Genomic DNA, 26,225 nt, shown 5'->3' with positions numbered 1-26,225 from the left:
TTAATGTACACTGAAAGGCAAAGGAACTGTATACTGCTTATTGGTATGCAACAGTAAGAAATTCATTAAATTAAAAAAAAATATCATTATAACATTTGATTATAAGAACTGCTTTCAAAAAAGAAACGTAAATCTCTTTTACAAGGAGACCATGATTGAACAGTCCATTACATCTGTTCAACAGCAAACGGCAGCTGTGAGGTTTTCAGTAAACTCCCTCCAAGTTCACTCTTTATCACAAGTTAGCATAATGTAAACCCTTCTGCTCTCTAAAAGCTCCTACTTGGTGCCATGAGGAGACAAGACCAGACACTATCCTATCATGCCGAATTTTGTCTGAAAGCATCAGTATCTGACACTACTAAACATTTCAGAAAAGCACCACTCATCCCATGCTGTTCACATCGAGCTTGAGTTATTTTGTTTTGTTGTTGTTTGCCTTTTCACTGATATATCCAGCGTACATCGTTTGCCCTTCATTTTTTAGTTATCATTAATGTTGTAAATATTGAGCCATCCTAAGTAGTGTAATTCTTTACTTGCTTATTTTCGTTTTGGGAGGTTATTAAAACATAAAAGACAAACACAATTGCACCCATAATTAAAGAATAGGAAGCGCGGGCAATGTTTAACATTAATTAGAGTAAGCCTAGCGCAAATATCACTTAGAACTTGTGCAGTAAAAAAGCAAATGGAGCATAGAAATGACAAGCTAACAGTGAAGAGGCACACAGATATCACCCTATTCCCAAGTCATCTTCTATACCTCTCACTAGCACACAGACACAGCCCAGAGAAACTCTTATAACAGTGATCCAGATATCTGGACACTTTTCTCCATTACCTGGGTACATACTGTACATCTACATGGCAGTTTACTGGACATTGCATTAAACAATTCTGAAAACTTTAGTTCTTCCACTGTATCATGAGTTTTGTGTGCCATGCATTATATATTTTGGCATTTAATTCATGGAGTGATTTCAGATTTTCCACATGCTTGTGTGATACATGTTCTTGTTATTTTCCTGATAAATTGAATCACCAGCAGTGTAAGATGTGGCTTTTCTGGCAAAGACTTCTGTAACTGCAGAGGGAGGAGGAGGATCTGTAGAGATGTCCACCTGACATGCCCACCTGGCACAACCCCTCACCTTTTGGAGAGTTAGTGGCAATTGCAATAGTGACATATCTCTCGCTAATGCCATTGCTCTGTGTCACTGGTTCTCTGCCAGACACAGAGAACAGCCTGTGACATTGGGCTATCAGTTCTGGCTATCTAAAGCCAACCCTGCACAATTAGCAGAATGCTGCCTGGTATAATTCGCTAGTGATATGTTCCAAGTTTGAATCAGTGATGTTTGAGCCATAGAGCTCTGTGCGATTGTGCCACACAGGGGGCCACGTACATGCTTTTTATTCCAAAGGGCTTTGGCGTGATAGCCAAAAAAGGCCCTTTGTCAATTCAAATTATTATCGACTGGTTGATTTTTGATTCACTCAGTTTTGTTTTCATTTCATGTTTTCTTGTTACCATGTGACAAGCATCTTTATGTGCTGCTACTTGGTTCTTTCCTGGCTGTAGTGCACACAATGTCATGTGGTTAACAGGTGCAATGTCAAAGGAGCAAAGGACAACCCTTCACTAATGACAGTCTCATCTGGAGTGCCTTATTGCAACATAATGACTCGCAGCTAAGAAAGGCATGGCACTCACTAGGCTCTGCACTGCAAACATGAGAAAGAGTGGTCACATCCTTCACTCAGTAGAACCCGAAGAAACACTGTACTTACTCTGCAGTTTCCCAGTTCTTCAGCAGATAAAATGATGATGCCACACTTCTTTCCAGGAATTCCACTGAAATGAATGATGAGAAACTGTTACTTTTAACAGATAGTTCAAAGCTACGGCAATTAATAATTCACACACATTGTTAATCTTTACATGGATAGATATTACTGTGAATTGCAGGAAATAAATAAATTAAATCATAATGACTGTTCCAGATTGGAGACAGAGCTATCTAAAAAGACTTTTAATTCTGCCTCTCACAAGTTCCTTCAAAAGAAGCAACCTTTGACAGATGTTTATACAGTAGATGGAGTGAAATACACATGGAAGTCGGGCAAACAGAGAGCCAATGGCTAAAGATGTAATCAGCTGTGAGGTGCTGATCCATAGCCATCGCTAATGTTTCTACATTAATGGTCCTCCTGTCTCTGCTACTGTGCCCCGTAACCAACAAGAAAGGCAGGGACTTTTCATGGAGTTTTAGAAGATTCTTGTTCAGGCCTCAGCTGGGAAGGAGAGAGAGCAAATATCCCGCCAAGCCTTCACAAAGACTCCTTAGGCCTCTCCCCTCTGGATGACAACTCGCCTCCTGGGTGGGTAACTAAAACAGCATGTGTACCTCTGTTCTGATGACTAATGTTGTTGGAGGTGATTCAAGAAAAAAAAATGAAATGGATGTAAAGTATCAGTTAACTAGAGGATTTAACCTTGGGTCACCAATTAAGTTCATCTGAACCAATGTGAATAAATTAGAAGCAGTTCACTTGGCTGCTGATTTTTCTTATTGCTTGTGCAATACCAGTATCATTAACTGCAAATATTTTTCTTATTTCCTTAAATGCTGGGTCAGTGAAGCCTTAACTGAACTAGTTAACTCAGGTCTTAAGCTTGTCTCCCCAGCCCAGTGCAAAGGAGAATGCACAGTTCCACCAGTGCCTGGTGCAAGAGAGTGTGCACAAGTCCCCACTCTCCTTAACACTGGTGCAAGAGAGTGTGCACAAGTCCTCACTCTCTCGGTCTAACGAAAGCAAGACAACACAAGTGCCCCCTCTTTCAGCCTGGTTCAAGATATTGCAGCCATTAATTTGCACAGCCAACATGGGCTTGATCGCTTATCAGCTTACATGCACTTCGCAATTAACACTTTGTTCATTCACATTGCTGGTCCCAAGTGTGAGAGGAACTGAAGGAAATCTGTTGGTGTTTGACTGCCCAACAGCAGACTCGTGACTCACAGCCTGTCTGCCTCACCAGCCTCACCCCTAACTTCTTCCAACGTCAGGCTCCATGTCAGAGCAGATACAGGCTTGTCAGAGTCAGGGGTAGCTGCTGGCACCCAGAAGGCCTTGGGACAAGGAAGGGAAAGCTTCCCTGTCCCTCAGGACACCCACCGCCTGTCCGTTCCGCTTCCCCGCCATAGGCTGTCACTGAGGTTTCGAATGGACAGCGGAAGGAATCCTGATTCACCCATGAAAGGGGGGAGGCAGGAGGATGCTTGTCAGAATTTTTTGACAGCTTTAGAATTTTCTTTAGAATTCTGCTAAGAGCCACAGGTTGCTGTCAGTTTAATGAGAGAAAAAGAAAAAAAAACAAAAGGACAGTCTCCTGTCAAAATGCAGTGTTCCAGTGCCAAATCTGCAGTATGTTTCACATATAAATGACCAAAGCAGGAGAAAAACACCGTATACAGCCGCTGAGTACTAATAAAGTGCAGGAAAAGGTAATCAGATGGGAAACTGTTCAAACGGGTTGTGTTTTACTACCCTTAAGAAAATCTACTGCAGGAAATTGTCATAGTAGCTGCAGTTTATGTAGATCTCTTGTTTATCGTAAGCATTCACCTTGCTTTTTCATGGTTTTCTGCATTTCATATCCAGGCAGGTTATACTTTTTTGTAATTAATGTTGATTTCAATGTCCAGCTGCATGGGTTCATTTCTAACCTGTATAACTTGTATGAGTATCTTTGAGGATTTTGAATACTTGACTTAGGTCACCTCGTTGTCTTCTCTAATCATACAGACATATTTGTTTTAGCCTTTCAGGGAATATACAGTACCTGGTCATTCTTAGTTGTACTAATTTCACATCAGCTATTTAATATTTGCAATGTAATGTGGCTGCAAAAACTGTACACTACATTCAAAATGAGGTCTTATTTATGTATTGTGCAGTTTTAAGGTTTTAAGCTTTTAATTATGCTTTCTATGCATCTGTATAATTAACAAAAAGAGATATTTAATAGATCCACAGCTTTTTTTTCTTTAGTAATTTTACAGCCACAGCTTAAATATGGAGTTCGAAAACCCTTGTGGATTGGACAGGTCATGGCACATGTTCGAGGACTGAGAAGTGCTGATAAACTATGTGAGGCCCAAAATCAAGTCAAATCTCTCTGCCCTTAGACAAACTGCAGAAAGTGAGACCTCAGCAGGCAATCATGTCTTCCCTAGCGTTTTATTTATCATAAGTTTTCTTCCTGTTTCAATACTCTGAACTCAGTGGCACTTCAGCTGAGCCTTATGCTTTAATTCAAGTTGCAAAAGCAAACAAATGCCCATAAAAATATTTTAAAAACTCGCTGATCCAGAAGCCAACATAAAAGATTCCTTCCCAGTTCCAAGCCCTGGCTAGCTGTCATCAACTCGCTGTATGTCTCCCCGGGCATACTGAAACATCAGAATGAGGTCCTATTGTAAAACTTTGTGCAGCAGCAGCTGCCGATGACATAATTCAGCCCCTAGCCCCTGGAAGTCAGTTTGGATAAAAGCATCAGCTAAATAACTGATGCAGAAGTGATACAAAAATACAACAGAGAAACAGAAGCTTTCCTTGGCTTCCTGGAAAATTCGGCTATTGGATGCTGTGCTCCGCTGCTCAGGTCTTGCAGGTAGGTGATGCTGCTGTTTTCTGTGCCTCTCTCTGCTGTCCACTAGGATCACCAGGGATTTCCTGCACTATACTTCCCCGGAGGACCTGAGGTAGAGTGGGGAGGGTGATGGCTTGCATTGCCCAGGAACACTCCTGGGCCCCCAGCCAGGAATCGATGGGAGTCTCACTGCCAGGTGATCGAAGCACTCACAGGTCAGATGTCTACCCTTCTCCTGCTTTGCTGAAATCAGCGATTGTCTGGAATTGACCCAGTGCAGCACAAACAACATCAGCACCCCAGCTCCTCCATCCAAGGCAGATTTCCGCTTATGAGCAGAGACATTCTTTTACCGTTATTCGATAAGAAATAATGGTACCGCTCAGAGGGGCAGGGGGGTTGTGAGCTGGGTATAAATGATTAATCTCTCTCCACTTAATCTGGTAACCCTCAATCAGTAAAGAACCAGATCTGCTATTGAGATGACATATGTCGATTTTCAAAGGCTGGGGAATTAGTTTGGAGTGCATGGGTGCACCAGAGAGATTATTTTCATTACCAATAACACATTTGTGCAGGTGAACAGGTGAAGAGACTAACAGTTAGCAGCAATTAGCATGTTTGTCGAGCCAAATCAGCAAACAGACAAAAAAAGAAATAAACAGGCTGTCTGTTTGAAAAATTGCCCACTCACACATAAGGCTCTTTTTCAGGCAGCACAGAGCCACTTTGGAATCACGAACACTATACGGTGAATCATCAGCACCAGGAGAAAAACTTCAGCCCCTCATGATGATAGTTCTCAAATCAAGCACACATTCCAAAAAAATTAACATCTTAAAAGGCCAAAAAATCTAGCAGTTTCCAGCATAATTTAAATATGTTTACCTGCCAAAGGGCTGATGGAAATCTAGAATTTTCTAAATACTTTAGTAAGCCATGAACATATCTACTGAAACAACACTTTGTCTCCAGCAGGGCGTGGAGAAGCAGAACCATCATCACGAACAAACCATAAAGATGGAAACCAACTTATCCTCTGTTCCAGGTTCAACTTACGGCAACAAAAAAAAGAGTGAAAAGCATGGCTGAGACATTTCTCAGATTGTCACTCAGCCTGTCACTGTGTTTTTCAGATTTTTGACAAAAAAAAACTTAAATGACTTCTGTTAAACTTACAGTACAAGATGTTTAAAATGAAGTACTGTACTTTTCTTCTTTAAGACATGTTGAGTTACTGTTTTTGGAGTATCAGATTGTAATTCTGGCTTTGTAAAAATACACATTATTACCTTTATAATGGTAATAAAGTTACCAACAATTTACCAAAAATAAGAATTATTGGAAAATAAGAAAATAGTCATTATTATAAAGTAAGAAATATTACTGCAATTCGATTTTTTCTAGTATACCATCTCCATCAGGATGCCTTGAAAGGCAGTGAAAACAGAGAGATATGAGAGTACTGGTCTGTAGGGCTTGTTCCTTCATGGACACTGGTGACTAAACAGCTAGAACATACAGAAAGTCTGCATACCTACAGTACAGTATTCCACTTCTACAACACACCCACAACATCTGCTGACTTTAACTCATCTCAACTCACTTCAATGGGTGTTATATAACTTTGAAGGCATAATTAGGCCTGCTTCTTGAAACCTGCACGTAAAACATCATTAAAGTTTATTTTTCTTAAGGGTCCAAGGAAAAAGAAGTTCACCCCTTCCATTAACTGTTCAAGCTCAAGTCTCTGTGGATTGCAGAGGCTCGTTACACCACAGAACTGGGGAGAAGCTGGATTCAGCAGACACGTAAACAAAAGGAAAAACAAGAAGCCAAGACACACTTTCGAAGCTGTGGATGGACTATTCCAGAGAAAATGACCAGATTAATTACTGGGAAATCAAGACACTGCCTGTGACAGATAAAGTGGCCAGTACTGAGATTCAAGAGCCTGTATGTCTGCGCCTGTCTATGCGTTTGTGTCTGTGCATGAACTCCTGCCAGGAGAGATAAAGTTAATCTTTGCTTAGGCTGCTTAAAAGCCTGGTGAAGCAGTAATGAATCTTGCTGGGAGTCTCTGACCGTTTTTCTGTGCTCTTTACCCTTAGCTGTGGCGCATTAGTGGAGGAGAACAAAGAGGAGCTGCCTGCTCGTTGCTGGCGGCTGGCACTTTGTAAGCTGCATTAAGAGATGTGATCGCGGATGGTGGCGATAATGCCAACCCCACCACACCCCCCTAGTCCCCGGGTTTGGAGGAAAGGAAAGGAGGCGCTGTGCCAGATCTGGAGTGCCTGAGGAGTCAGGACAGAGGTGAATGCTGAAAGGAGACCGATGGCCTTTTATCCCTGTCAAGAATTGTGAAAGGTGTGAGATTTTCACCCTGTACGGGTCTGGAAGAGGGTTTAGGTTTGCTGGCTCTCGTGGAGGCAAATAAAAACAAACAGGAAGCATATATACAGTAGAATGGCTGATCAGTCTCACATGGCAAAAGCATGCAGCAGATCAATATATATATCTTATATTTTTGGTAAATCTTTTATATATCTTTGGACATGAAATTGTTCATACCAGCTCAGACATTACATAGATAGAGTATAGAGTACTTCCGCATCAGACATTTAGTTTTACTGAATTACACCTAAGCAATAATGTGTGTGCTGTTAACTGCGAAATATCACTTTTTTTTAGTTATTTTCTGATCACTTTTGTATGTGCTGATAACAAGGCTCAATGTTTGGGGGAAGTACAGTAGTTGTCAGTACAATTCTGGAATTACACACTTGTGTAAGAATACAGACAGGTTAGGTCTTTATGTGCAAAAGCCAGACCCAAAAGTTCTGGCACCTCAGCAGTTTATTTTTCATTCTGAACTACACTGCTTTCAGCGGACCATGTAATGAAAATTTAAAAAGTAATAATAAGACCAGGCACTGTTCTGTGATGAAATTGCTACTGTTTAAAGGATGGGTTACATTAACTTTAACGGCATCGTCTCCAGGATGTCTTTCTCAAAATACTGTAGCTGTTTTTTTATCATACTTGTGAAATTGAGGGAAAGTGGTGAGGCCTGTAGCTGGGCATGGGAATGACCCTCGGTAGACCATTTCAAATCAGTTCACTTCCAGTAAAAGCATTAATGAGAACCAATCCCTCCTCAAACCTCAGTTGCCTTCTTCCCACAGCAGGATTAAAACCCACACAATGTCTCCTCAGTTATATGCCAGAAATACCTTGAACATTAGCAAACACTTTAAAGATAAACAAACAGATGAAAAAGAATCATTCTAGCATAGAGATACACACAAGAGAAATCCTTTACATATCGGATTATGGTGGGGAAAATGAGATATAGTGTACTTGCTGCATCTAATATTACAGTACATTCCCCTCTGAATCTCTGTGCTCTCAAGGGGCTGGTGTGTTTGCAGGCTCCTACAGTATGTCTCTTTAAAGCAGCAGGGATACGATATTGAACTGGTCCAGTTAAAGCAGTAACCAACTGGTTTAGCTCATTAAGAGATGAGTTGGAATGAATAGCTGCAGACTCATTAGCCCTCTGGGACCAGGACTGGGCAGCCCTGTTATAAATGAGCCATTGACAATCGCTATTCCTTGCAGTTCTTTATTCCAGAACAACATACTGCCTACTCTTTCGCTGGCTCCCCTCCTTCAAATGGGAGATGAAACCTACCTGTTCTTCAGTAATACTTGCACTCAGTGCTTCATTGCTTTGTTTTTGTGCAGCAATATGTAATTGGTCTTTTTATTGTACTCTTTTTTTAAGAGTATTTTTTGTACCAACAGATAATGTGAAACTATGAAAATAAGTGAGCTGTATGAGTTGCCATATACAAAGCCATTTTCTAAGGAAATACATTTTAATAACAGTGCTCCTGTCTGTAGTCCAGCTGAGGAATTGGGGGACAGTATTTCTAGTCTGTAAATACACTTGCATATCTGTGGCAGGGGATACCCATGTCCACAGTGGTGGATATGCATGATGAAACAAAATGATTTATTTATATACGTAGTTGCCAGAGGACAAAATATTAATATGGACAAGATAAAAACATCTCACTGGAACATGTCATACTGTGGATATTCTACCTATGGCAAAACTCTTGTTTTCCATATTATTGTATGTCCACTATAGATTGGAGTAATGCCTACCTCTGAACTACATACTGTCCAAGCAGAGTCATGTACTCTCGATTCACCTGTGCATACCATTGGTTTGTTGGCATTGCCTGAACCAGTGTCATTCTTTGGGTGTAAGAAAGTGTATATCTGTGTTTAGAACAAAAGACCTAAAGGACAGTCTAAGCTTCAGACAGTGGGTCACAGGCTTCTGTAGCACTTCACCCTTCTAGTTCTACACATCCATGGAGAGGCTCACAGTCATATACTCAGTCTATCAAATTAAGTGATTTTTAATGCTGTACTTTGTCTCCTCTGAGAGATTCTAACACAGAAAGAGAAGGAATGCAGAAGTGAGGGTAACATCTGGCTAATGTGAAAATGACGGGTCTAAATTCAGCTACCTAGAGCCTTTTGAGTTTGTTAGCTGAGATGAAAAATGCCTGCCAAGATTCGACAAGGTAGCATTGTGCCAAGAGCAGCGTGCAGCAGTGTGTGGAAAATGAGATGGATGGAATTTTGCTGTTACAAAAGCTGAGGCAGCCTGCTGTCAGCTTCGGTGGGGAAAGATGGCAATAATCAATAACAGGTGTCTGTCACAGTGGATAAAGACTGATAACAGGAGGTATTGATTAGTGATGGGCTGATATTCCTGGACTGCTGCTGAAAGTCTCGCTGTACAGGGGGACATCACTGTCAAATCTGATTCTTAGATTTTCACTGGTATAAATCTATCAAAAACATACCAACACAAGGGAGATTATAGGCAAAACAAAGCCACGTACCACCATGTTTGTTTGACTGACTGCTTGTAATTCATTGATTCTAAAAGTTCAGCCTGACTGTTGTTGAGTAATTTCCAAGTCTCAGGGTAATATACAGTAGTCCAGATTCCTATAACCCTTTGTTGCAAATTCAAATCTGTATGTAATGTACAGTCAATTCTGTGATAATGCATGCTTTTGCAGTGTAAACTGAATATAGTTTTATGATTTTCTTACAGCTATTATTTTTTACTACGCAAGTGTGATTATATATAGCGTAATTTAGTATGCTGAAACCAGTCAAAATAAAACGACCAAAATAAACGACTGTGAGGATGATTCCATGCTGCACGGTCAGGAATTAACTTGCTAACAGATGCTTGAAACCCAAAGTGATTATGTAATAAAATGTGTATTAACAAATAAAATAGAAAAGCTGGACTTCAGATATCCCATTAAAAGAAAAAAGTTTTTTTTTTTTTAAAAAAGAACATTGATGAGTTCCTGTTTGCACCCGTTTGATAAAAATGATTGGCAATCAGAAGGGATTATCTTGATGGCTTCTAAGATACATCTGCTTCCTCCATACAGAAACCAATTTGTGAGCTCTCCATTTCACAGGGGTTAACTGCACTGTCTGCATGGATGCGCTTGATACTGATTGGATTATTCTGCCAAGGGCCTTTATACCTTCAGCCTTAATGACACTAAATAGCTTTTTCCACTGGTGTAATGCAAACTTTTGCTAAATCCTTCAACTGGCAGCACACATTGTCAAAAAGCAATACATACTCAGACCAGATTCCTTCTTTCATCTTTGTCAGTTTCACAACTCAAAAACTACCACTCACTTCAAACTCCGCAGGTATTATCTTACCATTCGTACAAAGAGAACAATTAATGAGAATAATTTATCTTAAATAATCTGCAATTATTATTCTTCAAATGCAAAACAACATTTACCGTCAAAGTCTACAGCAGTACACATGCATGAGGACTCCAGCATGGGAACTTGGATTGTTTATGAATTTGGCAGGGAGAAAAGGCATTTTTATTACACATAACAGCATGTTGTCACATTGTTACCCTGAGATCAATGAGATCCTACTACTAGTGGACCATGCTGAGATCACTGGTGAAGAATTAATTAATCAGAATCTAAAAGATTATGGATTTTAAGTGCATTACCAAACCTACAGCAACACAACAGTGCACTATTTCCAGAACCTTGGGGTGCTGTTATTTCAGATGTACAATAAAACTCAAAAACACACACACACACAGCACCAGAATCCTCCTCACCATCCCATGAAAACCAGCAGCAGGAGTAAACTCACAAAGCTGATCGTGTTGAGCAGAGCCCCTGACTTCTTGAGAACCCCTTGAAGTTCACAGGAAACACGCAAAAGAGTCTTTCCAAACATAACCCTAACCTCAGTGCTACCTAGAAAGGGTGAGCATCTGTCAACACTAAGTGTCCTCTCACCTTTTGATCAATAGCGCCTCCTATGAATTTTTAGGTAACTTAAAATTTTTGGCAATGCCAGTAAGCGGCTCACCGATCCTCCAGTCGAACCCAGCTCAAAGGAGCACGTCCACAGGTCCACACTCTCCCCTAATATGTCCTAATTTGAGTCAAGGCCCTGACAACAGCTGGTGGCTCCAAATTGAGTGGGTAAATAATAAAAAATATTGGTGCCTCAAATGGATTCTAAGCTTTTCTTCCCTCAGGCTTTGCTCCATTTTCTTTAAACGCAGGTCTGGAAAACAAATGGCTTCACATTTAGCCCTGCAGGTAAAGACCTACCCTTAGAGAAAAGCTATCTATCAGAACAGCTTCACACTCTCATGAAACGCCAACAAACAATCCTCCTGCCTGCACTGAATAACCATATGTTCACCATTATTTTCCTCAAAAGGATAACTCAAACAAGTGACTTTCTACCTCTTTCATGAATCACAGCGATCTATGGGGACTAAGTCAGCTTTCATAAATGAGCTGCCTTTGCTAAAGACAATCTCTTCTATAGTTACACATCTGTGTACAACGTCCGAGAGGACAACACGTGTTCTCCAATCAGCGCATTTTCACTTCATTCAGTGTTGCTAAAATTACGTTCTGTATATGTTACCATGACAACCTCATATAATAATGCTATTTTTGCTCTCTTACAAAAGCAATGTTCAAAAACAAAAATGAGGAATGTCTTTTAAAAATCATTCACATATCTATATCAGCTACTGTGTGATCAATAACTAGTGCATGATATAGGACAAAAAAGCTTTGAAAAGGCTTGATTGTGAAGAATTGCATTCTGAGAGATGTTTCTGAGTCAAACTCTGAGAGACAAAAAGGCCTGCCAATCAAATTGATTTCCAGGTAATGGTGAACCGACTTTTTATTCATGGGTTAGTTTTAAAGCTAACCAATGAGTAAACTCCAGGGAGGAGAAGAGCGAGGATTACTTTTTGTTTCTTTCTTTAAAAGATATTGTAACATCGCAGCGCAAGCTGTTTTGAAACAGGGTAATCGTGCATTAGTTCTGCCAGGAGACACAAGATGGCATCATGAAGTTAAAAAGCCATGTGTCTTCACTAGTCTTGCACTGAAATGTAGTTCTCATTTATAACTCAATGAATGAACTCAGCTGTCCTATGTAAAGTGACTAGTATGGAGAATTTTTCTCTGTACAGTAGGAAAGGTTCAGCCTATTCAGTCAATAAAGGTGGAAGACAGAATGGGAGTTGTTTATGTGTTTAAAGGTGATATGGGCTCCATATGGTCTTCCTTCAGCAAGAAAAACAGAATTTAGAAGGTCGTTGCAATTGACTTCCGCTTGATTTGCCCACTTGTAAGTACATTTTAAAAAAGCAGCAAAGCAAACAACCTCTCTCCCCAAAACAAACAGAAGCTGTTTAAATTCACATTTGCCTGCTAGCCTGAGACTCTGTGGGTCGATTCCACAGTCATAGGAGTTAGCCTCCATCTCAGGATTGTCCTGTAGATGCTGTTATGTTGCAATTAAAGATGATCTGGATCCAATCACCAAACTTCACAAGAGGACCAGTTCAACAGGATATCAGTTCTTTCAGTAACCTGGTTTCTGAGCAGCCCAAGTTAAGGTTCTCTGTCAGAGTGTAGGTTGGGTCTTGTAGTCCAGATATGGACTACGACATCCCAGCTGTCAGTGGCTGACATGCCCCAGGGCATTGCAAAACTAGCTGTGCGCTGGCATGCTGGAATTGGCTAGGGTGTCCTCAGCCTGGGCTGCAGGACTGGACATTGTGACCCTCGTGAATGCAGGGAGCCTGGGAGCGTGGGCTACGATAACAGTCAGTGAGATCTGTGTTGTTCCCCCAGCTGCTGTGGCTACTGTGAGATAAGATGGATGGCACTGAAAGTGCACATTTCAGGCAAAAGGATGCATGCTCCTTTGCTCCATGCAAAGGTGCAAAGGTCAAAACTGTCGGCTGAATATAATGAGTGATTCCAAGTTTAAAACTCTCTATAGCAAAATCATGGTGGCAAAAATACTTTGATAGAGTAAACAAGTCAGAATCAGGGCTAAAAGCACAACCTAGTACCAACAATACTCTTCTTAAATTGCACAAAGGCATGACTGATGCTGCAGGGCATCTGAAAAATCTCCAGGAGGAACATCGCAGCCGTTCTGATTCTGCTATTTGAATTGTATAGAGCAACTGATACCTAAAGCCTAATTCATCTGAGACTCAATTTTATTGTGGAACTCTTAGGAGACTACAAGGTAGAAGTCAAATAATGGGAGATTCAGTATCATGCATAGTTACTGTCTGTATCACTACTATAAAGCAATTTTGTTTTAATAACAATTGTTACCAACTATATTTTAAACTGGACATCACTTAAGATATGCACTTATTTGTGTTACAGTTGAATGGTACAATTCGTGTTCATTCCGAAAACACATACTTATCTATCCAACTGTCTAATAAGAGACCCCTTCAAGGCTGTAATGTTTTTAAGCTGAAGTTAAACTAAATCAGAATAAATTAATATTCATGTAGCCCATAGTGTCTATCTGTGTTGCTCTTAATGAGTCCTCATTTCTTCTTCGAAGCAGCACTGTAAATCTTGGTCTTTGGACAAAAAACTGCCTTTGCTAAATACCCAAGCCATCTGATTTCAACCACTGCATTTAATGGCTTTACTGAGTTTCCGAAGAAATCTTGAGCCTCTGTCTGTTACTCAGGTTGCCACTCAGAAGATGGAAATTCATTGCTCTTACGCAACAGCTGAAGGGGTAAAAAAAAAGTCAAACAAATACTTTATTTTCTCATTTGTTGGCTTATTGAAAATGGGATATGAGCTTCAAATGACAAGTGCCTGGTTGCAATAGAAACAACATTTATGCTCAAAGTGAAGAACTTTAAGTCAATCAACTGCACAATTCAGCTGTGCAATGCTCTGTTCCATCTGGGTGCATGAATAAAAACCAAAAACCTAACCATAGGTTCCACTCTCAAAAAGAAGTGCACCAAGCAATAGAAGTAAAGTACTGAGATCTGCTGTTTATAAGACAAGCAGTTCATGCTTAAACTCGGCAACCTGAAGCCATTTATTCCTCATTTATGAGGTGAAGATAAAGAGCAGGACAATGCAGATGTCTGTTGCTTTTGTTTAGTGATTAAGATGAAATCCCTATCTAAACAGGAACATTTATGGGATCTCAAAGTCATATTATACTCCTCTGTACAATAGTTCAGAGCTACTGAATTCTTTTAATAACTTTACACCCAGCTTGGGTTTTGATGGCTGCTTGGTAGATCATTCCTCCCTTAGGAAAGACACTGAATGAAAATGAACACAGACTCGTGTTTCAGGGAAGTTAACATCAGGGGAGGTGAGTTGTAAAGCACAGCTTAATTGGCAAAGGGAGAAAAAGTAATCAAGGTTTCTTACACTCTTTCATTCAGTTCTAATAGATCCTTATTTGAACATGCATCTCTCTTCTAGATGGCACAGGGTGTGGCCATTAGGTCAGCTGCCTCAAACGTTTAGCTGCTACACTGTAGCACCTTCTGTGTGTGGTTTTCCCTGGGTCCACCTCCAACTCCCAGAGACATACTGGCTAGGTTAATCTTTGTCACTACACTGTCCCTGTGTGCTTATGTGTGCGAGCCCTGTGCAGGACTGGCATTCTTGATGGAGAGCAGTCTCACCTGGAACCCATGTGTCATAACCCTTATCAGGAAATAATTGATTTTCTGATAATGGCTGAACACCTTTTCTCTTTGTTATGCACTTCATTGGTCTTTCTCCCCAGAACCACTTATCATTTCTATTCTGAAAGAAGTATTAGAGGGTTTCCAAGCCCATCAATTAGCTTAAGCACTTGGGTAGAGCACAGGTTGAACAGGTTGACAACCTACTTTATGTCATATCCCTATGGAATGTTCCCTGGGGAATATTGGAAGACCTTGCGGTTCTGGACCGAGGATTTCAATGGCGTATCCTCGGATTCCAATGTGACAGAACCCACAACTCCCTTAGTTGGGAACTTCACCAAAAACAGATTTTTTAACATGCATACCTATTGAGTTCTGCCATATGGGATTTAGAAATTATTGTGAGCAATTCTGAAAAAAGGAAATGCTGTAAGGAAGTGATGGTGTAAAAGTGAGATTTCTACAGGTTAAAACCAAGTCTTCATTTTTCTTTTATGTAATAGGGGGTCAATCCAGCTCATTTCTAAAAAATGACCTTTCGTTTTCAGGGTGAGAAACCCGCCTTCACCCACAATCCCATACTGCCCTCATCTACAAAGCAAGAAGCAAATTAAATGAGTTCATAAGAGAATCTGAATTTGGATGGCCTCCAAATGCAACTGCTCTGTAAATCACATCTACAAAGTTACCCTTCCACAGAACTACTGTCGAGACTCTTAAGCAAAAGTCTGACAGTAATGCTTTCCCATGTCAAGGTGAGCAAGCTATGCAGCTGAGCGGGCTGGTGTTCAGTATGTGGGGGCATGCTGCACTGACTGTGCTGGGACTGTGGGACAATGCGACTGTGGAATCATGACAGCTGCTTTCATTCAGGCATTCAGTCCCCTAAGACAGGGGCTTTCGAATCTGGTCTCAGAGGGCCACCGAGTCAGCTGGTCCTCGTTTCAGCTGAGCTCTCAGCTAATTCGCTGAACTCTTGATTGAACGCAAAATGTGATTAATTGGAACAATTAAGTCATTTTTCATTTGTTAAATGGGTAGAGATTTCAAGGAACGAGAGGAAATTGAAATCTGCATGTCAGCAGCTAACAAATGCTATAAAGGCCAAATCATGCAAATTATTACTTCAGTTAAGGGTTTGATTAATGAACTGACTGAACATCAGCAGACAGACTCAGGTTCACTGGTATTTCAGGATCAGGGCTCAACACCTTTGTACAAGGAAGCAGTGAGAGGGACAGAAGTCAAACTGCTCCTCAAAGTGCAACTAGATCTGCATTTCCATGCCTCCTGCTTTCACACCACCTTAATGTTGCTTGTTTTGTATTTCAACTTAAATCCATCCGTCCATTCCTCAAATTATTTTCTGTTCATTACTACAGTGGTGCCTTGCTTCCTTTAGCAAGCAAACAAGCAAGTTGAAGAAAATCTTTTGATATCAAAAGTGCTTTGTATACAGTACATCTCTGCATTTCTACCAGAAATATCCTGGTTAAAAACAGACTAGGAATACAAATTAATAAGCAATTCTACATTTTTTAAGCTGGTAAACGCTTTGTTTATTAGTCTTGCATTCAATACCTTTTTTTCCCTCTTTTTCTTTCTTTGTGAATCTTCTTATTACCAGACGCAGGGCAATTTATGCTGCTGCACGCCTGAGGAAAATTGCACTCTGCCATCTGCCTCCCATAAACACTTTCTTCATTTTATTTCCAGGTTTTAAAAGCACTCTGAGTGAATCTCTGCAGCTTCATTCATGTGTCCTGACCAGAGCAATATATTGCCTGGAGCTCCAGCCACAGCACCTGCTCATAGCTTTTCACAGTCAAACCCAGCGGACCAGAAGCTTGGAAGGACAGAGCTCTGCCTCTTACATGAAGGAGCTCTTAGGCAGAACTTGGGATCTTGCCATTGTTAACTGGAGGATGTAGAAATCATCCTTAACGTCATTAATTATATGGTGCTCTATTATTGTGACTGTAATTACAATGAAATAATACCAAAATTAATAGCACTTACTAGTGAAGTTACCATAACATTAAGTACCAAAAGAGCAAAGAAATTACAGAGTTATTTTATACTACTGTAATTACAATGAGATGCTGTTAAAGGTTTTGTTTTTTATTTGGTAAAACTGAATTACTCTCATGATATATCTCATGATGATCTCTGTTATCTCATGTACCTTTCATGGAACTGGAAAATAGCGTATCCCAAATGATTCTTGTATACCTCAGTTAAGGCTTATTTTGGGACGCTAAAACAAATCTCCCTCCTTTAATTTTTGTCATTTCTTATTTGCAAAGGGGCAGGTTGGTGGCACAGTGGTTAGCATTACTGTCTCACAGCACAGCAGCCCTGAGTTCAGTTCAGAACCTGAAGTGTTATCTGCATGGAGTTAACACTGTATGTTTCCTCCAGGTGCTCTGGTTTCCTTCAACAGCCCAAAAACATGCCGGTACTGCAGGTTAATTGGTTTGCTGTGTGTGCCTTGCAATGGATTGGCATCCTGTTCAGGGTGTGCCATGCTTTGTGTCCATTGCTTGCTGGAATAAGCTATGGCTCACTCATGACCCAGAATTAGACAAAGCGGTTAGAAAATGGATGGATTATTTGCCCAAAAGATGTTTCACCACTCTCTTTTGGACCCTGCAGATATCTATGCCACCTGTGCACATATGGCACCTATATACCAATGGCCAAATGCATTGAATTGCTTTGCCACAGCTGTACACCTGGACAACTGTCCAGCTGGAAATGTTGGATACTTATTTCAGTTTTCCAGCTTTATCTCTCTTGCCTTTTTTTACTCTTGACTTCTTGGCAGCAAAAGAGGCCTTGAACAACTGTGTTACTCATACACTGTCAACAAGGCACACTAACTCATGCAGCAAATATTTAGAGCAAACCTGGACCACGTGGGTTTGCAGCATTGACACAGAAGGTAGCTTTTTGCACTCTGAAAGGCCTCATTCACAAGACTCATTCATGCGAAGGCCCTAAGGCCTTTGAAAGGACAGAAAGCTCTGCAAAAGTAGACAAGGAAGCATACATCGTGTAAAAGGTAGAGAAGCTATGATCCAATAAATACAGTACATCCATTGAAAGGTTTGCAGGGAGGTACCACGGTAAGAGCACAACAATGGGTAGTAAAAAGGTACAATTACAGAAACGCATGGTGAAGCACAGTGGCACATCACAAAGCACAAATACAACCTGTGGAAAAACATGGCCAGGTCAAGGTGATGACTTTAAACTGCCGTGGAAAAGAAAGCACTCTAAGTTGCATTCAGCTGATGATACTTAACAAGTAGCCCTACAAGACCACTACTACTGAATCACTGGGCATCTCTCTCATGGCCTGTCTGATGGAATTCATACATCTAATTTGACTCAAGAAAACTGTCTAACCTTTCAGCCTGCTTATGTTTGGCGGCAAGGCCAAAGGGATTTGGGAGTCTGCTGGCTGAAACCATTGAGCATCAACGCTCTGCAGGGGTCTGCTTAAATTATTAACTGAGCAGCAAAGCTCAGCCGGCTCATCATTTGTGTGTGCAACCAGCCATGGGAGTTGTTACTCTAACATGTGTCGAAGAAGAGGAGCTTCTGCGTGAAGCTGCTTTATAAAAAATGAGGTATGTTTCCATTTGATTTCTCCCCTTTGTCTGTGCGTTTTGAGAGTTCAAAGAGAAGGATGATGAGCGCATTAATCCACAAAAACAATTGCAAAGGATTTAGTTTGTATTTCTGAACCCCTTGTACTGCACAGACAGCCGAGATCGAATTTAAATCTTACAGCTGCACACAGATATAAACAGTGCTCAACATTATTACAAATGTAAAATGGTTCTGTGTTTTGCAGGATGATACAGACTATTCCAGACACTGTATGGGGTGAGTGTCTCTCTTCCAGGTCTGTCACATTGCCATTGCTGAAGAGATTAAATGATGAAAGCAAAGATTTAAAAGCAGCTACAGTACATGTCCTTCAAGATGATTTTGTGCTAATATTAATAATATCTAACTGTTCTCGAAGAAATATAGTATTTAAAAAGACAAGGAAAAAAGGTTATTCTCAAGATCATCACATGTCACGCAGATAATTTACACTGAGGAACTTGACATCAGTTTCAGAGTTTTTTTTTCTTCCTCAGACTCTTCAATAGTCAACAGCACCAGTTTCACAACCCCCTTAAGTCATTTATTAATCACTGGTTGAAAGGTATGTGATGTGGCCATGAGAATTGCTAAAAATTTGATTTATATGTTCCAATCATGTGAGAGTTCCTCCCTGGGAGTCACAGTGTGCACAGCTAATTGAAAACTCCTCACTTCACTGATGTGGACCTTGAGGTGGTGGAGGACTTTCTGATGGGCTGTCTGGCAAAGAGTGACATTGTAGCATGTCAGTAAAATATTGTATTTGGTTACATTTCATGATTTACACAAAGGCTATTCATTCATAATGTATTATTTCAAAATATATCCACTTGTTTGCATAATTATTTCTAATACTGGATACATTCTTCAAAGAACAGTGTGGGTTGTGTTAAAAACAGACAACCTTTGCGAAGACACAGGAAAAGACAGTTTTTCTGGTAGCTAAAAATAAGATACTTTCACAAATGCCAGCTTCCGAAGAAGCACTCAGGGAGCTCACAACAAGAACCTATTATGGTTTATCTGTTCCAGGGCATTCGTGTGGCTTCATACTATAGGAAAAATAATGGGAAATCACTGAGGACTGCCTGGCGTTTGGAAAAAAGCCTGTATCCATACCAACAATGCGATATATTGTTGGTGCACAGGAGAAAGGAGAGAGGACATCGGCAAACAAGGCTCCGCGTCCATCAGAAGAAGATGCTGAAAGTGGCACTTAATGGCTCAGTGGGTGGCACAGCCCCTCCTGTGCCAAGGATCTTCCCAAGCAGTCATGCTAAAGAGCCCGCACAGACCACCAGGTACGGTGAGAGAGAGATAGTGACAGATAATGACCCACCCCAGTGGAGGCACAGCGGAGAGCCCTTTGTGAAAGGCAAATTACAGGGTTGGAGCATGGAGCTGCCTGCCAGGCATGTCAGCTTTGACTTCATCAGAAGCCCACTGAAGTTTCCGGTCTGCGCTCATCTGCCTTCTCAGGCTCCTGCTGGCTCCACAGAACCGCCACGCTCTGCTCACCCCCGTTTATTCTTGACAGAAGCCAAACGAAGGCAGTCCTGTTGTATGTAAGATAGTAAGATATATCCCCAGCGCCTCGCTCATAGTGTGCAACTAACATGGTGGTAATAATAATAATAATAATAATAATATTAATAATAATCATCATCATCATCATCATTACAAGGCTTTTTTAATAGGAGTGAGCTACGCAAAACAGGGAATCAATATCCTTAGAATGTTCACACTATGTGTGGAAAAAAATAATTTTGTTTTTTTCTCATGTGGTACAAAGCTATCTAATCTAAAAAGGTCTGGATAGCTGTAAAACTATTCCAGAATGTGATAGAAAATGATTCTGCTGTTCTGAGAAAGGTTTTTTTCTTATTACCTCTACATTCCTCTTTAATAAATTGTCTAGGAACATTTCCAGTTCTCCCACTGACCTGAAGAACAGTATGAAGTGGTTTGAGCAACGACTATTCAGTCTGACAGCCACAGTGAGGAAGCTCATTTGAGTACATCCTGAAATTCAGTCACTGTAATCGTTTCCTTTTTATGGGATAGCGGTAATAGTTTGATCTTGGGCCTCGCATTGTGTAGGACGTGCGCTCGGTAACAATAAGATCCCACGTTGCACCTTGCAGTGCTGGGAACATTGGTGATTTAGGACAAAGTACAGATATCAGGGGGAAAAGCAAAAACTTGTCTCCTGTGATCAAACTGCAAGCATGAGATACAGGCCTGGGAAAATAAATAAAATGTGTGAGGTCAGGTGGAGTCTGTAAATCTCTCTTTGAGCAGGCCAGGTCTGAAGCTCTCATGGTTTTGTTAAGAGAAAAGGGTTTCTCCCAGTCTGAGGGACACACTTCCAAGAACGCTGGGTTGTGGGAAGAATAACCATTGGCAATACAATTCGACACACCTCACCTTAAAGCAATGGACCTCAAAAGCAGCCTTAAAAAGGAGGTTCATTTTGTTTATTTACTTCTTATTATTGTACCATTTCAGTTCTGGAATTCCCAAATGCCAATTAACTCTGTTCATCATCATGACCCTCCAAACCAGTAGATGAGGTAAGGGATCATGACCTTTTTCTCTAAAAAATTGGCGAAGGCCACTACAAATTTTAATTCTCTATGTCTGTCGGCTCGTACACGTGAGAAAGAGTACCATCTGGAGCACTGATGACCAACACAGCCTGAAAAGCCCAGAGGGCGCTGTTGTGTTCTAACAGGGGACTACCACCACTGATTCAAGCCCACCTGACCACTAGCACAATTTGGCCAGATGTGCTCTCTCAGCTGGCTGTCAGGCATAGTCCAAGTCAATCTGGCAATGTCTGGACTATAGGACTCATCTTTCTCTCCCAGCACAGGCCTTTAACAGACAGCCTCTTCAATTTAATTACTGAGAGAAAGAGTCAGAGGCAAATTTATGCCCAGTGGTTCCTACAGAGGTAAACATATGTCAATAAAACGTCTAGTGTGTTTCTTGACCTCCCAATATAGTGGAAGATGGCTTCTGATTATGATTATTATTGTTGAAAGCTGGCTTGGAAACCATAGCTCACTTGAGAGATTCTACTCCCTGGATCCCTCAACGGAAAAGAATGATTCCTCTGGCTGTTATAGCACAGTCGGAGCAGCAACTAAAAATTACTGCCAGACCAATCCAGAGTTATCTTTAAACAAGACATGGTTTTAAAGATGGAAAATCTAGGCATGAAAGTAATCTCACTCTAAACGAAGATCCTATTCTAGCTTCTGAACCATGTGTGAAATGTGAACACCCTTAAGAGACTGAGAATGGGACTGCTCAATCAGTCTTGATATCTGTGTGTAGTGGGACTCTGCTCAGATATCAACCACTTCACTATGAAGTACAAAACCACATGCCTCCACGCAGCACAGATGATAAGCAAGTGTTGCTACAATCTCTTTTATCCTCTTTTTGAAATATTTTGGCTTAATAGGTTTCTCTCCACTTTAAAGGTGTTCATTGTCAACATCTGTGTGCTTTGAATCCGTATCAGGGAGCTGAACTACTCACCAAACTTTTCTATCTAAAACCAAGGCAGCTGGTGTGGGATAGCACAGTTCTGTTAAATCATTTAAGTGATTGACAGTGGAAAAACTGACAATCAGTGAAATGATTTAAAAGAATCAATTCATTAAAAGCATAGAATACAACATTCTGGTCTTGGAAGGCTGCAGTGTCTGATGGCTTTCATTGCACCCTGAGTTTTTAACTACCTAATTACACTAACGATTGGCTTAATTGGACTGATTAGAGATAGAAACCAGTACGATTTGCTGGATTATGGTCCTACTGGACTGGACTTGTACATCTCTTCAAATAGACGTGCCAGTGCACAGACGTTCAGGTAGTTCTTCTAAGACATACAGAGGAAATAGAAAATGGCTGTGAAGTGGAATATTTAGATCATTAGAGTAAATGTAAAATGTAAAATGTAAATGTAAATGTAAAATGAAGAACCATTTTGTTACTAGCCCCACTGTGATGCAGCAGCACGTGTTGTAGTTGCAGTGGCTGGCAGCCATGCATCTCCTCTGCTGTGGACACAGCATATGCAGAACACCTGTCTGTTATAAGAATTCCCATGGCAGCAGGTGCTCTGGCATATTTGAAACCTGCTCTGTCTCTCCTCAGCGATCCGGCATTGACATTGCAACGCTTCATCTCCTGAGCCACCTTCCAGCATTCCAGCAGAGCCCTTCCTCTTCATGCGTTTCTGCTCTCCTGGGCTTTGCCTGGCAGCTCTGCTCACAGTTGTGCTGTCCTGAGGATTCAGTGTCCCGAAAGGGGACCAGAGGACGGGACTCTACTTCAGACCCATCGTCAGCAGGTGACACCTTCTACCCAGTCCAGGTGGCTCCTGAGAAGTCCATCCTGACCGGATCCAGGAGTTTTTCCAGAAGATTGTATTTCAGGAGACTGCTCTGGCAGAGCATGCCTGGGTGGTCTTTGAAGAAAACCCCCTGAAGGCGTGTGCCTTGTGCTGGTCATAACACATTTAAACTACATACAACCAATTGGACAAAAAGTGCCAAATGGCCTCCTCTCATATGGCATGACACCTTGTTCATGTCATTCCTATTTTTGCCTAACTTACTTGCACATGTGTGGATTACGCAGAAACGACAGCAAAGGGAAGCCACTAGCATTGGGACGTCTGCACTTCTAGACATTAACTTTCAGCTCCACAGCTTCAAGATCTTCTTGAAAGATATACTGGGACTTCATCTTCAATGCATTTGTGCTCATTTTGTAGCCTCTGCTCTTGACACTAGATTGAAGACTCACCTGTCTTCTGTTGCTCTCTATCACTGAGAATTCTGTATGATCTCCTTGGTAAGGACTAAGCAGGACTGCTCCCTAATTTATTGCAGTCCTTTGTGTTGGTACTTCAGGTGTTGGACTGTACATCGTTTTATCGCATAGCATTAAAAATCCCATTTCAAACTCCTGGTGAAAACCGAATTACAGAAGGTCAACAGCTCCCTGACCTACTTAAACGTTTCTGCCACTAATCTTAATTTAAATCTTACTGCACTATTCTGGGTGGCTCGGGGAGGCAGAAGCCCTTTAAGCTGCAGTCTTTTTGTCCTCTGTCATAAATGATATGCTGCATTACACAGACGTTATGACACCATAACAGTGTGATTACAGCATTATTAAAGTTGACCATGGTGTAATTTCATGTACTGTAGCTGTTACGTAATTATTTCCAAAGATATGGCTCTTGCAAAGCAGGCAAATCTGTTCACAATATTGGAATTCCTGGATTGTATACAGTATGTTTAATTGGACAGTAAATGCCCTAGGTGTCCAAGCCGCTTTCTAATCAAGATCTGCCATAAATACCTTTTTTTTTTGGAACAGGCTAATTTGAATCTTGTTGCAAGAACAACTTAGCAAGGACTTATAGGTCACAGCCATTTCAATGGTGGAAACAGAAGTTACTTCTGAACAGGCATATCAACAAACTTCTTGCGTTGTTTTTGTTTTCTCAGCAGAGGCAGCAATTAATTTAAATTACCTTGCAATTAAAACAGTAATTACAATGATGGGTAAAAAAACAGTGCCCTGCTTCAAAGGAATGTATCTAAGCACAGCAAGGTAAAAAAGACAAAGTGTTATTAAAGTTATTAAGTGTTATATTAAAGCTTCAATAAACTGTTAAGGTTAAAAACAGTACCCCCAGAATGTTCTACTGTACTGTAATTGCTGCAGCTAAAAGTTCACATTGCAGCCTTGGATGCTGTAGAAGACTTTTAAAGGTTTTAAATAGCAGAGTCCTGGTCTCGCAAGTGTTGCTCTGTTTCTGTTTTGCACAAACAGATAGACGCAGAAATGCCAAGCAATACTGAAATGTATTCTGGAGTTTCTACATCAGAGGATGTAGAATGGTCTACTGTATATGTTCTCTACTTTTATTTTGTACTGTGGTCAACAGTGGACCACGTACTGCACTGAGAAGGATCAGGATTTTAAGCTTAGCCAGCAGCATAGCAGATTGGCACCTTAAGAGCGCAAACCTTGGCGTTCAGGCTGGATAAAGCAACACATTGGCAAAATAAATCAATTCTGCAGTCTTCTACCCATTGATCCTGTCTTCAGTTTGGATTTGCTCCATCCGAGAAAATAATTATACAAACAGACCATATAATACAGTATGAGTGCCCTATGCTGTGGCGACTGCTCAGATAACACTGTCAGGGGATTATCATGGGAGCCAGGCTGTGAGAAACCGCCCGTTTCCCCATTTCATCGAGACAGGAGCACATCTTCTTTCACAGGCATAATAGTGCTTCTGAAAATGTCCTCAATTGCACTGAGAGGATGGCGACACCTGTCAGTCCAGTTTTCTTAAGGCCACAGTGCTTCAGATTCCATGTGATTGACACAGGTTAGAGACTGCCAGCTGAAGACTGTGCATGCACTTGGCATGAGGATATTTTGTGAAGCTGGGGCAATAAAACGTTACACAAAGAGGTGCAACCTAAAAGGGTCAGTAATCAGCATGCAACAGCTGTTTTGTTTCTTTTAAGAAGGAATGTTTTCCTAGAGAAGTAATAGAGTGTGCAAGATTTACCAGCTGTGAACTGCAGTTGATACCATTCTCTAATGGATATAAATTAAACTAAAAAAAATTCTCTCTCTTCGTATTTATTATTCTCTCTAGACTTATGGGCTGCACAGCACGCACACTGGAGCTTAAAGTGATGAAAATCATTTTCTGAACTGAGACTGAACACAAATACACTATTAATTATGCAAACTCTTCTGGATGCAGTGCGTCTGATTGGGCGAGAACTGAGCCTTGTGCAGCCCACAGGGGACAGTGCCACGGTGGTATTGATTATCAGGAGAGCAACTCCACCTAGTCATTCTCACACTTATGAGAATTCATGTGGCGAACCACTAGAAACAAGCGTTTATGAAACAGAACAGGAGCCGACAGCACACTACAGCACAGGAAACCTTAAATCTCCATAATCTATGACATATTGAGGACATGCCTAGAAAACAGGTTATAATACGGTGGAGCGCTTTTGGTACTGTTTCACATCTTTTTCATATTTCAGCTCTTCCGGTCTTCTAAATTGCTTAATTAGAGCAGATCAAAATAAGTAATTAACTACTCTGGTATGATAAAGGGCCTGGAAGTCTGTCCTGGGAAAAAATATTTTAAAAAATCTTGGTTCAGAATTTCTAAATGAGGGTCCTAAATGAAAAAACAAAATGTTTGATTAAGTACCAACTCAAGTTTTCTTTCTCAGAGAAAAAGGTGGAGAAATGGAGAAAGGAAGTGAAAAAGAGAGAGGGGAAAGAGAGAAAGCAGGGAGAAATGGCTCATTAAAATGGTTTCTCAAGTGAGCTCTTAAATCCATCCACATTGGGGTCCCTCATGAATCAGTTTCACGCCAGGAACCTCTTGAACGCTGTGGTGCATAAGTGTGCATCGATGGGTCAAAGGGTCCACTCTTATTTTTAGTCATTCTTAGATTCTTGCTAATGAATTCAAAAAGGCTTCCTGTGGGGAGCTCTCAAGGACCTTGATGAGCCGAAAACCATACTCAGCAAGCTGAGATGCTTAGTGCAGTTGCACTCAGTCCCTTCGCAGGCTGAGCACTACGATCCAGCCTGAGTCATGTAAATGTGAGAAGAGGCGCAAAACTGGCAGAGCGCCACTTAGTGGGCAGGACGAGGAGTAGCAGGAGACCGATCTCACGGGAGAGACTCCTGCAGCCAGGCGGGGGCCATGCAGG

The 26,225-nt window shown here is 41.0% G+C and overlaps 1 protein-coding gene across 2 annotated transcripts in view; it reads right to left on the bottom strand.

Annotated features, from left to right (window-relative positions):
• The window catches only part of LOC102699074 (copine-5), a 129,696-nt gene that overhangs the window by 63,314 nt on the left and 40,157 nt on the right, over nt 1–26,225 (bottom strand). For both annotated transcript variants that reach the window (XM_015342844.2, XM_006628426.3), the window contains one exon: nt 1,795–1,858. In XM_015342844.2, the coding sequence (XP_015198330.1) occupies nt 1,795–1,858 (64 nt within the window). The remainder of the gene's footprint in view (nt 1–1,794; nt 1,859–26,225) is intronic.

This window comes from Lepisosteus oculatus, chromosome 5, assembly GCF_040954835.1.
Source record: "Lepisosteus oculatus isolate fLepOcu1 chromosome 5, fLepOcu1.hap2, whole genome shotgun sequence".
NCBI classification, from domain to species: Eukaryota; Metazoa; Chordata; class Actinopteri; order Semionotiformes; family Lepisosteidae; genus Lepisosteus; species Lepisosteus oculatus.
This window is presented reverse-complemented; position numbering and strand designations above follow the sequence as displayed.